The sequence below is a fragment of the Periophthalmus magnuspinnatus genome, chromosome 4, assembly GCF_009829125.3.
Source record: "Periophthalmus magnuspinnatus isolate fPerMag1 chromosome 4, fPerMag1.2.pri, whole genome shotgun sequence".
NCBI lineage: Eukaryota > Metazoa > Chordata > Actinopteri > Gobiiformes > Gobiidae > Periophthalmus > Periophthalmus magnuspinnatus.
In genome coordinates this window covers 3,142,254-3,155,747 of record NC_047129.1, presented here as the reverse complement: position 1 = coordinate 3,155,747, position 13,494 = coordinate 3,142,254, and the positions used below count along the sequence as shown (strand labels likewise).

Below are 13,494 nucleotides of genomic sequence, written 5' to 3'. Positions count from 1 at the left end.
TAGGGCAAATGTCTTTTCCTTTATTTGCTTGTTGGCTTAATCTATATGCAAATCTAATATTTAAAACTACGTACTATGGAGCTGAATTGGAAAATATTAAAATGAATAACTATACCACTACAAATATTTAACCTCACACAAAAACCATAACATTGATACACACATTTGATCATGATGCATTTGGTAAAAACTGTCAACATAAGATGGTGAATAGAGATCTCAATCCTTCGTTTAATGCAGGCTTGCTCTAAAACTAGGTTGTTTATAATGATCAGCGGGTGCACAATCCAAATAGTTTTCTTGGCAGACGTACTCTAGTGTTTTGCCAAGTCTGTACAAGTGTTTATGTGTCTACCTTTGAGAACACGACGCTCCACTTGGATGTGAAGAAAGACAGACTGCATTATCAATTAGGCCCCCCCCCCCCCCCATCTGTCTGCTGGCTCATAATCCTAAATTAGCTTGTCTTTAATAACTGAGAATTGAATAAAGCGTTCCTTAATTAGATCACATTGAAATTTGCTTCCTGTGGACAAATTGCTTGAGGATGAGTGGAGGATATTTCTGCAATTGCAAGGAGGAAGAAGAGGAAATACAGCAGCGAGATAAAGAGAAAGAGAGTCAAAAGAGAGGAGGGAGAGGAGGCAGCAAAGAGAGGAGGAAAATAGAGCGAGAGAGCAAAAGAATAGAGAGCAAAAGAGAGAAGAAAGGGAGAAAGAGTAGAGAGAGAGAGAGAGAGAGAGAGAGAAAAGAGAGAATAGTGGGAAAGACTGACCATAGTTTCGGCTAGAGCATTAAAACAGACTCTCTGAAGTTCGGGAGATAACAGGGAGAAGTTTCGCTCTGACCATGTCTTCACAAAATGCTCTGTGATCCACCTGGAAATAGAAAAGCTTATTTTAAACTCTTTGAATCTCAAACATCTTTGTCAACAGCAGCACAGCAGGGCCAGGAGCTGTCAGCTAAACGTCTAACTCAATATGTCAATTTTTTCTGACCTGAATTTGCAAAGATGTCGTAAATTCATGGCATGAAATGACTAAGCTAAATAGATCGAACACAATGGAAAATAATACATGAATAATGAATAACTGTAATAAATTAATCAGTGTTTATATGAATAATACATAAACTAAAAGACAAGCCAGAGACAGCTGAGTACACGCGGGAGTGGTTACCAAACTTTTCGTGCCAAGAATCACAAATCTTAAAATGATTTATTATAGATGGTTCCTAGTTTAAATCCTGATATTACTACAATTATTATTATTATTATTATTATTATTAGGACACTGGTCATAAGCTCTGAGTAATGACTGAAAGGACAAGATCGGAGATACAAGCAGCCGAAATGGGTTTTCTCCATAGGGTGGCCAGGCGCACCCTTAGGAATAGGGTGAGGAGCTCGGTCACACGTGAGGAGCTCGGAGTATAGCCTCTGCTCTTACACGTCGAGAGGAACCAGCTGAGGTGACTCGGGCATCTGTTCAGGATGCCTCCTGCACGCCTCCCTAGGGAGGTGTTCTGGGCATGTCCCACCGGGAGGAGGCCCTGGGGAAGACCCAGGACACACTGGAGGGACTATGTCTCTCGGCTGGTCTGGGAACGCCTTGGGGTTCCACTGGAGGAGCTGGAGGACGTGTCCGGGGTGAGGGAAGTCTGGGAGTCCCTGCTTAGACTGCTACCCCCCGCAACCCAGCCCCAAATAAGTGGAAGAAAATGGATGGATGGATATTACTACAAAAAACATTGGATTTAGACATCAATAAAAATGCATCTTGTGTCAATATAGAACTATTTGAATATTTTGCCTCTTGTCCCAACACTTTTCACAGCCCCACTGGCACAGGTGTTATAACACAACACTAAGGAAACAGATTGTAGCAAGTATTATCATGTCAATTGTACTGTTAAATTTAAGAAGCGTTATCAAAAATGTATGGGCAACAACACTAAGAAGATAAACCTTGAGAAGAAAAGGCCTAATAGGAGTTCTGATGAGCTTGTTAGGGATTGCTGCATATGCTTAGGACTAATGAAATAGTAAATGGATAAGCGGAAAGTCAAACATAATGTGATGTTCTCCCACTTAATAAAGGAATAGGATTATAGCCTTCAATGTGCAACTGATAAAGTAAGTGGTGAACAGACACACACTCCGCTACTTATTACCAACTTGGTCAGCTATTGCAATACAGTACAACATAATGGGGAGATGCTTTTATAAAACCTGCTAACCCTATGGTCTTTAAAACATATTTGGATTCATAGTAATTCTATAAGCTGATATTTTTGATATTTCACTTGCATTTTATTATTTGATTATTAGTGACAACATTTAAAATTTTTATTTTAGACTTGGGTAATAATAATTCAAACGGAATTCTAAAGAACTTGTACCTGATTTTTTTTTCCATGCATTTGAGCAAAGTTTGTCTTGTTCCAGTACAGATATATTGAACTTGAAACATAAAATTAACTAGTTCTGTGTTTTCCACATTACAGCACCCTTAATACATTAGCTTCTTGTGATACTGAATTAGCTGATATTGCAATAACAGTCATTTTGTGATATATGTGGTGCAGTTCTGTTTCTTCTATAGCAATCCCGTTGCTCTCTATATATGTATGCTCTTACCTCTTACACTGCAAGTTGAGGTTGTGAAGGCCTAAGGCATGGGTGAGGCACAGGCACTCAAGGACACCCTTCTGGACCCCATCACTCGGCTGCAACAGAGACAATATAGAGATCATAAGATAAATGTTAGCTGTATGGTGAAGAAATACAATATTATGGAATAAAAATAACAATGTGTAACAATTTGTCTGGTAACCATGAAGCAAGGTTTGCACAGCAATTTACTAAACTAAAGTGACAGGATTCAGGTTGTAATAATAAAACAAACTTAAGATAGAGATGTACGCATGGATTTACTGACAAGCTAGTGACACGATTATTGTGTAGGGTTAATTATTTTACAAATTATTTTACTTATTATTATTTTGCTCTGAATCTTCCCTCCCTAGAAGCTAGGCATATTTTTTTGGTTTGTTTTTTTTAATGAGAGAACAACATTATAAAATGGTAGAAAGGTCGAAAAAGTCAATTTGGCATAATAACCCCTCTTTAAAGTGATTTATTTTTGAAAAATCAGGACACATTTCTTACATAAAATGACATTGTATACCTCCTTCACGCTAATACATTAAGTAAATAGAACTTCACAACATCCGATAAAAATACAGTGAAACATTCCACTCTGTCTACTAGTATCACCACAGAATATAATTTATAGATTACAAAAAATTCTAATATTTGGAGGGGAAAAAACCTATACATTAGGTTTGTCTGACCTTGGGAAAAAAGCGGCAGTAATCCCTGATCAGAACCATCTCCACTACATCTTTGAGTCCGTCCAGTCCCAACATGTCTGCCGCTAGTACTACCTGACTGTGGACAGAGAACGGAGATTAGAGAGGGTCAGAACTGTGATACTAGAACACTTTTTAAGTTAGATTTACGCTCCTTTTACCTGGCACTGGCTCCTGGCGGTAGATCCACAATAGCCCCGTACATAAACTGTAGCAGTATTTCCATCTCTTCAGGCCCTAAACTAGAAAGACATGAAGACATATAAAATTAAGGAATGCATTTAGACAAGGGCATACACGTTAAAGGGCATGTACCCAATTTTCCCCCATGTATTTCAGCAAAATTTGTTTTACCCAGAGCAAATATATTGTATAAGCAACTGTTGAGATCGAAATGTCTGCATCTCATTGTAAAGCGTTTTATTGGCCGATAATAAGGAAGTGCACTGTTAGCATGCTAGTTGTTGTTAACTTTACAGTGATGGCAAAACTCCACTCTGGCCTCTAACAGTTGTGAAAAGTGCTTATAAAGTCATCATCATGAATAATTAGGAATAGGATGCTGGAAAATGTGCACTTAAGGAATAACTTGAAATAATTTAAAATTAACTAGCTCTGTTTTTCATTTTTTCAAAACAGTAAAAAATAGCCTTTAATCTCATAATAAACCACAATAACGGAGGTAGTCTATCAATTCTTTTATTTAATCATTGCTGGTTGGAAATTGTCTAAAAGTAAACAAATATAAATAATTTCACTTATAAACTGACTTCTTTTATGCAGTTTCCCCTATCTCAGAGTATATCACTCAGGCCAGTCAAAAGTCAGCACTGTTTCTATGGCTATGTACATTTAATACTAACTACTAAACTTACCCCTGAAGTGTGATGCAGTGCTGGGAACTCTCCATCCAGCTCCCACTCAGCATGGCCCGGAAGTATTGAGACCGTGCACAGAGAATTGCCCTAAAACAAAAAACAGTTAGAAAGATAAAACCTTGGCTTGGACCACTCCTAGATGAACGAGGACTCATAAAACAAATATTTAAAAATGAGATTGAATTTTTTATTCCCCATGTTTTGAGCTTATGTTAGACTGAGCTGTAGCAACAAAGAGGACAAACTGGTTTCTGGATATTATATTTGTTTTTTTTGTTTTTTTATTGATCAGAGAGGAAATAATGCAGTAATATAAAAAGAGTTTAGAGGAGTTTTTTTTAGGGATGCACCAATCTGATACGAATATTGGATATTCTCAACGATACAGAAAGATTTACCAGATTGGAAATCAGCTTCCAAATATTGGTTCAGCCAATATCCTGATTGGATATATACATTGATGTAATAAGACTATTTACTAGTTGTTGTTCATGCAAAAAAAAAAAACAACAATTCTGAATTTGTTGTATTTTTATTTACACAAAACTGTTCTGTAGTTACTTGGGGGATATATAACAGCTAAATAACATACTTGGATCAGTTTTTGTCTAAAGTAGTGAGTTATAAAATAGGTATTGGAAATGAAAAATCTTGATCAGTATATCCCTAAATATAATAATAAGCAGACAGGCCTAATCCTTTGTCCATAATGCACTTTTAAGAACAAATATACGCCTATAATTATATATCATGTACAACTGTTATGGATTTAGGAGTTTGACGTCTTCTGGACAATTCCCCCTTTAACAATTAACAACTAACAACTAACAACTAACAACTAACTTAAATTATCAGAAAGATTATGGCAAAAAAGGAGGTGAAATTCAAAAAAGATGACTTTAAACATTTTGGGTTTGGTGTTTGGGTTTGGTGTTTGGGTTTGGTGTTTGGGTTTGGTGTTTGGGTTTGGTGTTTGTTGACGTACATAGCCACACTAAATATTATAGAACAATAAATCATGTTAGCAAATTTAAGAAATGTATTTCACTATGCACATACATCTGACACAATGTGAGCATAACATAATATTATATAATAAACTCTATGTAACGGCTCTTAAGGGAAACATGATTTTGACTAAACATTGCCAACAAAAAAATTAAATACTTTAAAAGATGTTTTCATGAAGTTGCTCCACAAAGTGACATTTGCCAATTATCATCTTCAAAAATCAAGCAGCCCCTCATTTTAATGTTTAAAATGGCTACAAAAAGTGCTATACAGATGCTCTATTTTACATAAACTCACAAATGCAGCAGCACAAGTCTAACAAGTGATATGATCTTTAGTTTTTGCTTTTGAGTTTTTATAGCCCTGCTCAGGTATAGTGCTATTTTTAGCCAACCTTTATCATTGAAGAGGCATGAGACAGGAACAGTGCATAAAATGCTGTGCACTGTGCATAGGTGCCACCTTGACAAATAAAATGTAGACATGGCTGTTACGGCCCTGATCTAATATTAGATTATTGTGAGTCAATATTTCATGGGAAAGGCACTCTAAATTGAAAGCAGCAGCAGACTCCTCTAAAAGGCTGTCATACACATCACTGCAGCAGAGACTGAGAAACAGGCTCTGCTCTATCGTGGACCTCTGTGGATTTGAAGAGAGGTCTCCATGGAAACGTGGGTCTGACAAACTGCTGCTGGTTAGGTTAACATCCAGTTTAAGGGTAATACAAACCAATGTTAGGGGTGTGCAAAAATATCTGAATATTAATATATATCATAGTGTTTTAGTGCATTTGACGATACAGTACCAATGCAACAATTTAAAATGTATTCTTGTTTCTTTGTGTGAAAATGGCATTGATCATTAAGTAAGGGGCTGAAAGTCTTTATTTTTTACTGAACTGTATCAAAATGATTTGAAATATATATCGTATCGAAATTTATCAACTCAAAAGTGTACTCTATTAAGATATGTATGGTACTGTGTCCTATGTATCGAGGTATATATTGTATGGGCAACTTGTTAATGATTCTCGGAAATAGAAATCATAGCACTGATTTTTAATTATTTGGCCCCAGTTTTTAGACACTTTTTTTAAAACTAATTTTGTGTATTACCTGTGGCAGGAGAAGAGCTGCTCAGAGACCTGGATGGTGATGTCACACTGCTCTCCACGCTGATACAAACCCAACAAGTCTGCCCCAAGTCCTGAGGCTGGCTCCAGGCCCTGGTCTGGACAGAGGATTACATCCATTTGCGTCATTTGTGTTAGTTTATTTTGGAGATGTGTTTTATGTATATTTACAAATCCTGAAAACTGGTGCATAATTTGCTCAGTAGTTTACAGTGCCATTTTGATTTTGGTGCAAACATATTTGATTTTACTCGTGCTTTTCAGAAAATATTGCTGTGCTATTGAACCAGTATTTTTCCATTTGCAATAAACCATTTAAAAAAACATGAAAGTTTGTCATTACCGGAGTTAGAGGGACAGTGGAGGTCTGTAACAGCTGGGGCAGCCCGTTCCGCATCTGGGAGGATTTCCCCTGAGCGCATACGCTGCTCTGCTGTGTACACACGCCTGTGAGGAATATGGGCTCATTTAGACAAACTGTTCATCATTAATTACGACAATTCTGCTATTACAAAAGAGATCAAATGTGTTGTGTTTAATCATTGTTTTTTACATCTATCAGGACATTGGTCAAAGGAACTGTATTTAAACCTTAATCACATCATAGTTTCACCATTACTGTAAAAGCAAGTATTGTTAACTATTTAACTAGTCTGTGGTGACAGATATGAGAGGAATACATATGATTAGCATATATTTAACTGTTCAATTTTCGTTTGATTAACAGCCAACGGCCAGTCTGTTGCAATCTTTTTTTTTGTCATTATTGGGAGAATTGAATTCAATAAAGTAATCATATTTTATTTTGAAAATGGAAATACAATAATGTTCATTTTCTCCCTGACAATTTTTCAAGCAGTGAGCAAAGAAAGAAAGAAAGAAAGAATTTGTAGACAGGGCCGGGGTTCTTTAAATCAATCACTCCTTTAATTAATCATGATTAATTAAATGACGCGTTATTGCACTAATATTGTGACAGCCGTAATTTTCATAAAAAGCAGTAAAAACATTCATTCTGACATTTCTTGTCCCAAGCAGAGCAGTATAACTACACACACATTCACTGTCACGATGTACACAAGACAATCATTGTTAAAACACTTAGGACATGCTCTGCCTGTGACCAGAGACAGCTGTCAACCTGATGAGTTCTTTGAGCCCTGAGAGGTCCATCCCCGGAACGTGGACTGTGGCAAGGTCTTTGTAGGACTGTCCCTTCAAGAGCCGGGGCACCCGGGCCAAAATAACCGCTCTGTGTGCCTTGAGAGAATCAGCATTTGTGCACAGTATAACATCAGCCTCCATCTCCTCCTGCAGCAGCCTAGGGACACACAACACAATGGTTTTAGGTAAGCAATAATATAGTGTATATGTAAAACTAGGGATGTCAAGATTATTAGGTTAATCAGTAATTGATTATACAGATCACAATATAATCGTAAGAGCCAAATAATACTAATATTAATAATAATAATGATAAGTTTTTAAGCAGAATTAGTGTATTTTCCGGACTATAAGTCGCACTTTTTTCATAGTTTGGCCAGGGTGCGACTTATACTCAAATGTGACTTATATGTGAAATTATTAAAATATATAATTTCATATCTTCACTATTGTCACACTGACAAATGCGCAAGGGCACTCTATCACTTTTTTACCAGTATGACAGCCATCTACCGGAGCGGTGCTTCATCTACTTCCAGAGCAGGTAGAGTTGTTCACAAACCACACTGAGGATGAAGAATTCAGTGGATTTAGTGATTTGGAGTGAGGTCAAGAGTAAACTTGTTAGTTTGCTTCAGTTATCTGATTAACTGTTAATATCTTACATTAACATACCAGACACAAATTCAGTTTGCTGTCTATGCTTCATGTATGTGTTTACGTATGTGTGATGTAACGGTTGATTATACATGTTACAGTTCACGTGTTTGACCACTAGATGGTAATGTTGTTGTAATGCTTGTAATACTTGTAAGAAAATTTACTTGTTTTCTTTTATAGAATTCATATTTAATTTCCCCCAATTTATTTATTCTTAATTTATAAGACCATAGAGGTGAGAATTTTTCATTTGGAACAATATTGTAAATGTTTAATTTATCATAAGTCTAGTTAAAGGTCACAGAAACTACTTCAGGTTTTCCAGTTCAGCCTTTTAAGCCAATGTGAAGTCTTACCCGACAGAGCACTATTTAAGTAAAATATAAAGTTTTCGGTTCACTGGTTTGTTTACTAGCAGGCCAAAGTGGTATGTATATTTTCCATGCGTTCATGTGCAGTTTTGTGTGTATATGTAATATGAGCCAGAGCTTATGTTATATTTGATGTGTTTGCTAGTTCTACGGTGTGAAGAAGTAAGACCACAGTAACCATCAGTGAAAAGAACTCTCATGTCTCCTGTGTTTGTGGACAAACATGATATGCTATGTTAGCGTAGCGTATTTGATTAACTGTTAATGTCCTACGTAAACATACCAGACAGTTTGTTGTCTATGTGTTGTGTCAGCATGCTGTACTACTATTCAGCTTGTTGTTGTCTATTTTATTGTTATTATTATAATTTGATTTTATTATAAAATGTCTGTTCTTGAGACCAAGAATTTCCACAAAAAATGTGACTTATAGGCCAGTGCGACTTATATGTTGTTGTTTGTTTTTTTTCAATATTACGCATTTTTTGCTGGTGTGCCTTATACTCCAGAGCAGCATATAGTCCGGAAAATAAGTCATTTCTATTCAATCTATAGACAAAAAATGACAATTGGAGTGCTTTTTTGGCTGTCACATTATCACTAAGAAAGCTGGATTGTCACATACAAAACATTAGACAACAGAGATGAGAGAAAATTAAGGACTTCACTGTTTGATATTGTGACATCCATATCTGAAACTAATTAGGCCTGTCACAGAAAAAAAACAAATGTTGAAGTGTGACATAGTTCGAAAAAAAAATATTACATTGTGATAATATTGAGCACTTTCACTGACACAATAACCGTAAAGAATAGTAATATCATTATTTCCAAATTATCTATATTGCAAATAAAGCATACAACAAAAAAATTCTAAGTTCTACATGAAAATAAGAAAAAGTGCATATTATTAAAAAGTAAGCATCTATGAGACCTATATGCATTAAAACTGTTAACCTGTTATTTTAGATCTCAAACATGAAGAAACATGTTCTGATATTTATTTCATTTTTGTATTAAGTTCATATTTCATTCTTCTCTCAAATATTACTGTTCTTTAAAATTTCATATGTAAAGAAATAAAAATAGCATTGTGTGATCTGGGAAAAATATTGAATTGCAATTTTTCTGACAAGCCAGCAATTAAATTTGCAGTGTATGCTTTAATATTAGGATTCTGTTTCAAGTTTACATTTTAAACACATCCAGGAGAATTGACAGTGTGGCTGAAGTATGAAACAACAAACAGATACACTTCAGAACATGTTTGTCCATATCTAGACAACAGGGTTAGCAGTTTTTATGCAGAATAATGCAAAATAGTTTGTTGTTTGTGGAGGTAATTATGCAGTAATGTAGTGTTTTCGATTTGATAATTGCGTCCGTTTAACTTGTGATTTGGATTTGACTTCGAATAACTGCAGCCCTAAAGCAAACCCAATATTTGTTAGAGAAAATGTTCAACCCTACAAGGAACCACATACCCCACATACCATACCATGATAAATCTACTGTACCAAATGGATTGGATCTCATGACCTATTTCCTACTTCCTTATCATTAGCTCCTGCCTCACTGGATAATCCTGGTGACCCAAAAGCACTCAGCACCAAGCTACTGGGGCAAGAGGAGTTCGAACACTGTCTATGAAGTCTAAACTTTGGACACACTTTAGATCGCCTGAACTGATAAGATGTCTTGTAACTTGAAATAACAAAACACTGCGTTGTCCATGTGAGCCAAAGAGCTGGGAGGTTAAGCTATTAATAGTTTTATATTTAAAAATTGAAGATTATACATATATTCAACACTATTGGCCACTGCATGATACTTTGTTCTTTACGGCTGGAGAGGATAGATACGAATCATGTGATTTTTTTATTGTCCTAACTAGTACAGGTTATCCCCTGAAGCTGCAGTGGAAATGAGGGGAAATAGACAAGTAAGCATTCTTTCTGGAACCAAAGCTATTTAACATCATTGGGAATTCATAGAGCCTACTAGTGGCTTAATAAAGTAACTGCAACCACAAGGTCACCAATTAGTGCAAGTCATTTTTAGAGCTATGTTGGCCACATTTATGAACATGTCTATGATTGGTCATTTTATTACAATTGCTTAGAGTTTGTCTTTCAGTCCACATTTTGGAGTAATAATGTAGATTTTCTTAGTAGTTAATAGTAGTAGTAGTGGCATCATTGATTGTACATATACCACATCTGAGCTATATGGTGAAGATATACCCAAATGAAAATAAAGGATAAGAATGAGCAAGAATATATTATTTTTACATGAGAAAACATAGTCAATATCAAAATCGTATCAAACTTGCTATTTGAATGGACATAATTAGCAAATTACAAAGCCTGTAATTTTTGATGTACTATAATTTCCTCCAGAAACATCAAAATATCTTGTCTTATTCTAAATAAAACTACTAGCTTAAATATGTACATACATGTTCTGAAATACTGTGTGATAATGTGACTCTTATTTTGTCAGTTCATATTTCAGTCTTTTGTCAATTGTCTTTTTTAAAGAGGATTTTTAAATATGAACTTTGAACAGGATCCTATTATTATAACATAAATCGCAAATCTAATCACATTCACAAAGCTTGTCAGAAAAATTGTAATTAGATATTTTTCTCAAATCATTCAGCACAAGTCAGCACAGTGATTTAAAGCTCTAAAATACTGGAGTGCTGGAGTATTTATCGAGAAATGCTGAAATGTGTATAAAAATAATAATTTTAAAAGTAAAGTTTTATTTATATGTAATTATCGTGTATGTGTATTTCCTTGTTCCAGTAATACAATTGTCTTCAACTGTAAGTTCACTTCTTTATATTGGTATATATTAGCTTATTATTTCAAAATCCCAAGTCATCACCATAACACGCTTGTACAATGACAACTAGAAGATTGTGGCTACTGACGTCCAGCATTTCCCTGACTAGTGCTTATCGTGTACATTGGGGAGCTCCTGTCAGACATTTCACCTCAGGAGATCAGCAGACAGCGCTGAAGAGAGACTTCTCCTCAGCTGCTCTTTGAACCTTCGCTCTTTGGCCTGGAACTCTCTCGCTGCCTCTGTGGTAAGCATGGCTTCTTATGATCTCTGAGATAAACACAAGTAAGAAGAAATAATATTAGTGAAGGGTTGGGGAGGAGCAGAAAGAGATCAGCTCATCATAATAAGCATTTTTTTTTAATTAACTCCAACATAACTGCTATAGCACTGGGGCTGCATAATATTCCGTGATTGAATCGAAATTGCAGTTTGAGTTGGCACAATCCAAAGGCTAAAATTATATAATAATAACAGAACAGAATGTCTTCCGCAAAGAACAAAATATCCAGTCTTTTTATAGATAAATCTTATTGTAGAATTCTACAAACATGTTTTAAAATGAATGAATCTGTGCATAATCAGTTCATATTTTCACAATTCTCTCAAATGTTCATAGTCCGGGAATTGTTTACAACATACACACAATCATACTTTATAAACATATAACCTATCACAAATCTAATCGCAATCAGTTTGATTTTTCCCAAAATTGTGCAGGCAGCCATTTATTATCTACCAAATAAAACTTACTTGATTTGACTAATATCTTCCAATGATTGCCCAGAACTAGACTCCAGACAAACAACAAAAATGCACTCATAGTGCAGCCTATTTCTTAGTATTACTCATAAAAGCTGAATTTAAACATCCCACCCATTGCCACAGTTTAAACATGTAATTGTCAGTGACATATTTGACATCTGACATCCATGTGGTAAACTCAGAAGAAGTAAATATAATACTTTTATTGTTCAAAAACCACATGCTGCAAAACTCAATTTGCCTTAAGCCCGAGTTAGACACAAACGCTCTTTCAGGAGAATAAGCTGAAATGGAGATTCAATGAAAAGTGGAATTTGTGACAGTAGCAATAGTTATAATCCTCCTCGACTAATCTGAGAATAAAATATAAAACAACATAAGAAATTTGATCAACGCTTTTCCACGGGTCTCCTGTTCCATCTTTTTCCCAGGTGGGTCGCTGTTTTACAACACGCCAATGACAAACTGAAACGTGCTTATCTGATAAACATCGGCCAAAAAGATCACATTTCTGAAATTATTTGAAATAAAACTGGATAGTAGGATAGACAGTTATACAAGTACGGCTTCAGAAAAAAAAAAAACATAAAACAATAAGCAATACGATCCTGGCCGTTAAAGACATCACGATCGTCAGATTTAGCAAGGACTTTACACAGAGGAAACCTACTCAAATCTAATGTATATTAATTCTTGCACACATACCTACCAGGCCATTGGAAAAAGGCAAGGTTCGTCTGGATCCCGTTAATCCAAGCAAGTATATAACGCAACCTCTTTCATGTTTTTGACAGTAGCTAGCATGCATCCTCCTGCTGCCCACTAGCTACATTTTGCTAACATTAAGATCTACTATTTTGACCTTACTTGCTAAAGTTACTAAGGATCATTGTATCTGAAGTGTCGGATGAATGCACTAAATCTTTGTAAATGATTCCGCAGCCTTTATAGAGGTGCTGACCCAGTGCCCGCTGTTGTTGACATCTCTCCTCACGCCTTTCACCTCGCTCAGCCTCCAAAGCCCGGAGATCATGACGCATGCGCAGACACCGAGCAGCGCCCATGATAGGTTTAAGTATCGGTGTATGACTCGGAAATGTTGGTACTTTTTTTGGGTAAATGTTTGTGTGAATCCAGCTGCTTGGGCTTTCATGTGCAAAGCAAATTAGAATCGATTAACATTAATAAAACCAGATGCGTGGTTAACTACCTTTAAACAACTAGTGCATTTTAACTTTAATTCATTCAAATGAACGATGGAGGATAAGAATGTCCATGTCAATTAAAT

The 13,494-nt window shown here is 35.8% G+C and overlaps 1 protein-coding gene across 1 annotated transcript in view; it reads right to left on the bottom strand.

Annotated features, from left to right (window-relative positions):
• The window catches only part of btbd8 (BTB domain containing 8), a 95,083-nt gene that overhangs the window by 16,916 nt on the left and 64,673 nt on the right, over positions 1-13,494 (bottom strand). Inside the window, exons 2-11 of the mRNA XM_033965052.2 lie at positions 12,916-12,943; positions 11,593-11,711; positions 7,538-7,717; positions 6,740-6,843; positions 6,380-6,494; positions 4,248-4,337; positions 3,534-3,614; positions 3,355-3,451; positions 2,639-2,727; positions 776-878 (exon numbers count right to left, since the gene is read on the bottom strand). Coding sequence (XP_033820943.1) covers positions 776-878; positions 2,639-2,727; positions 3,355-3,451; positions 3,534-3,614; positions 4,248-4,337; positions 6,380-6,494; positions 6,740-6,843; positions 7,538-7,717; positions 11,593-11,696 — 963 coding nt within the window. The 5' untranslated portion in view covers positions 11,697-11,711; positions 12,916-12,943. The remainder of the gene's footprint in view (positions 1-775; positions 879-2,638; positions 2,728-3,354; positions 3,452-3,533; positions 3,615-4,247; positions 4,338-6,379; positions 6,495-6,739; positions 6,844-7,537; positions 7,718-11,592; positions 11,712-12,915; positions 12,944-13,494) is intronic.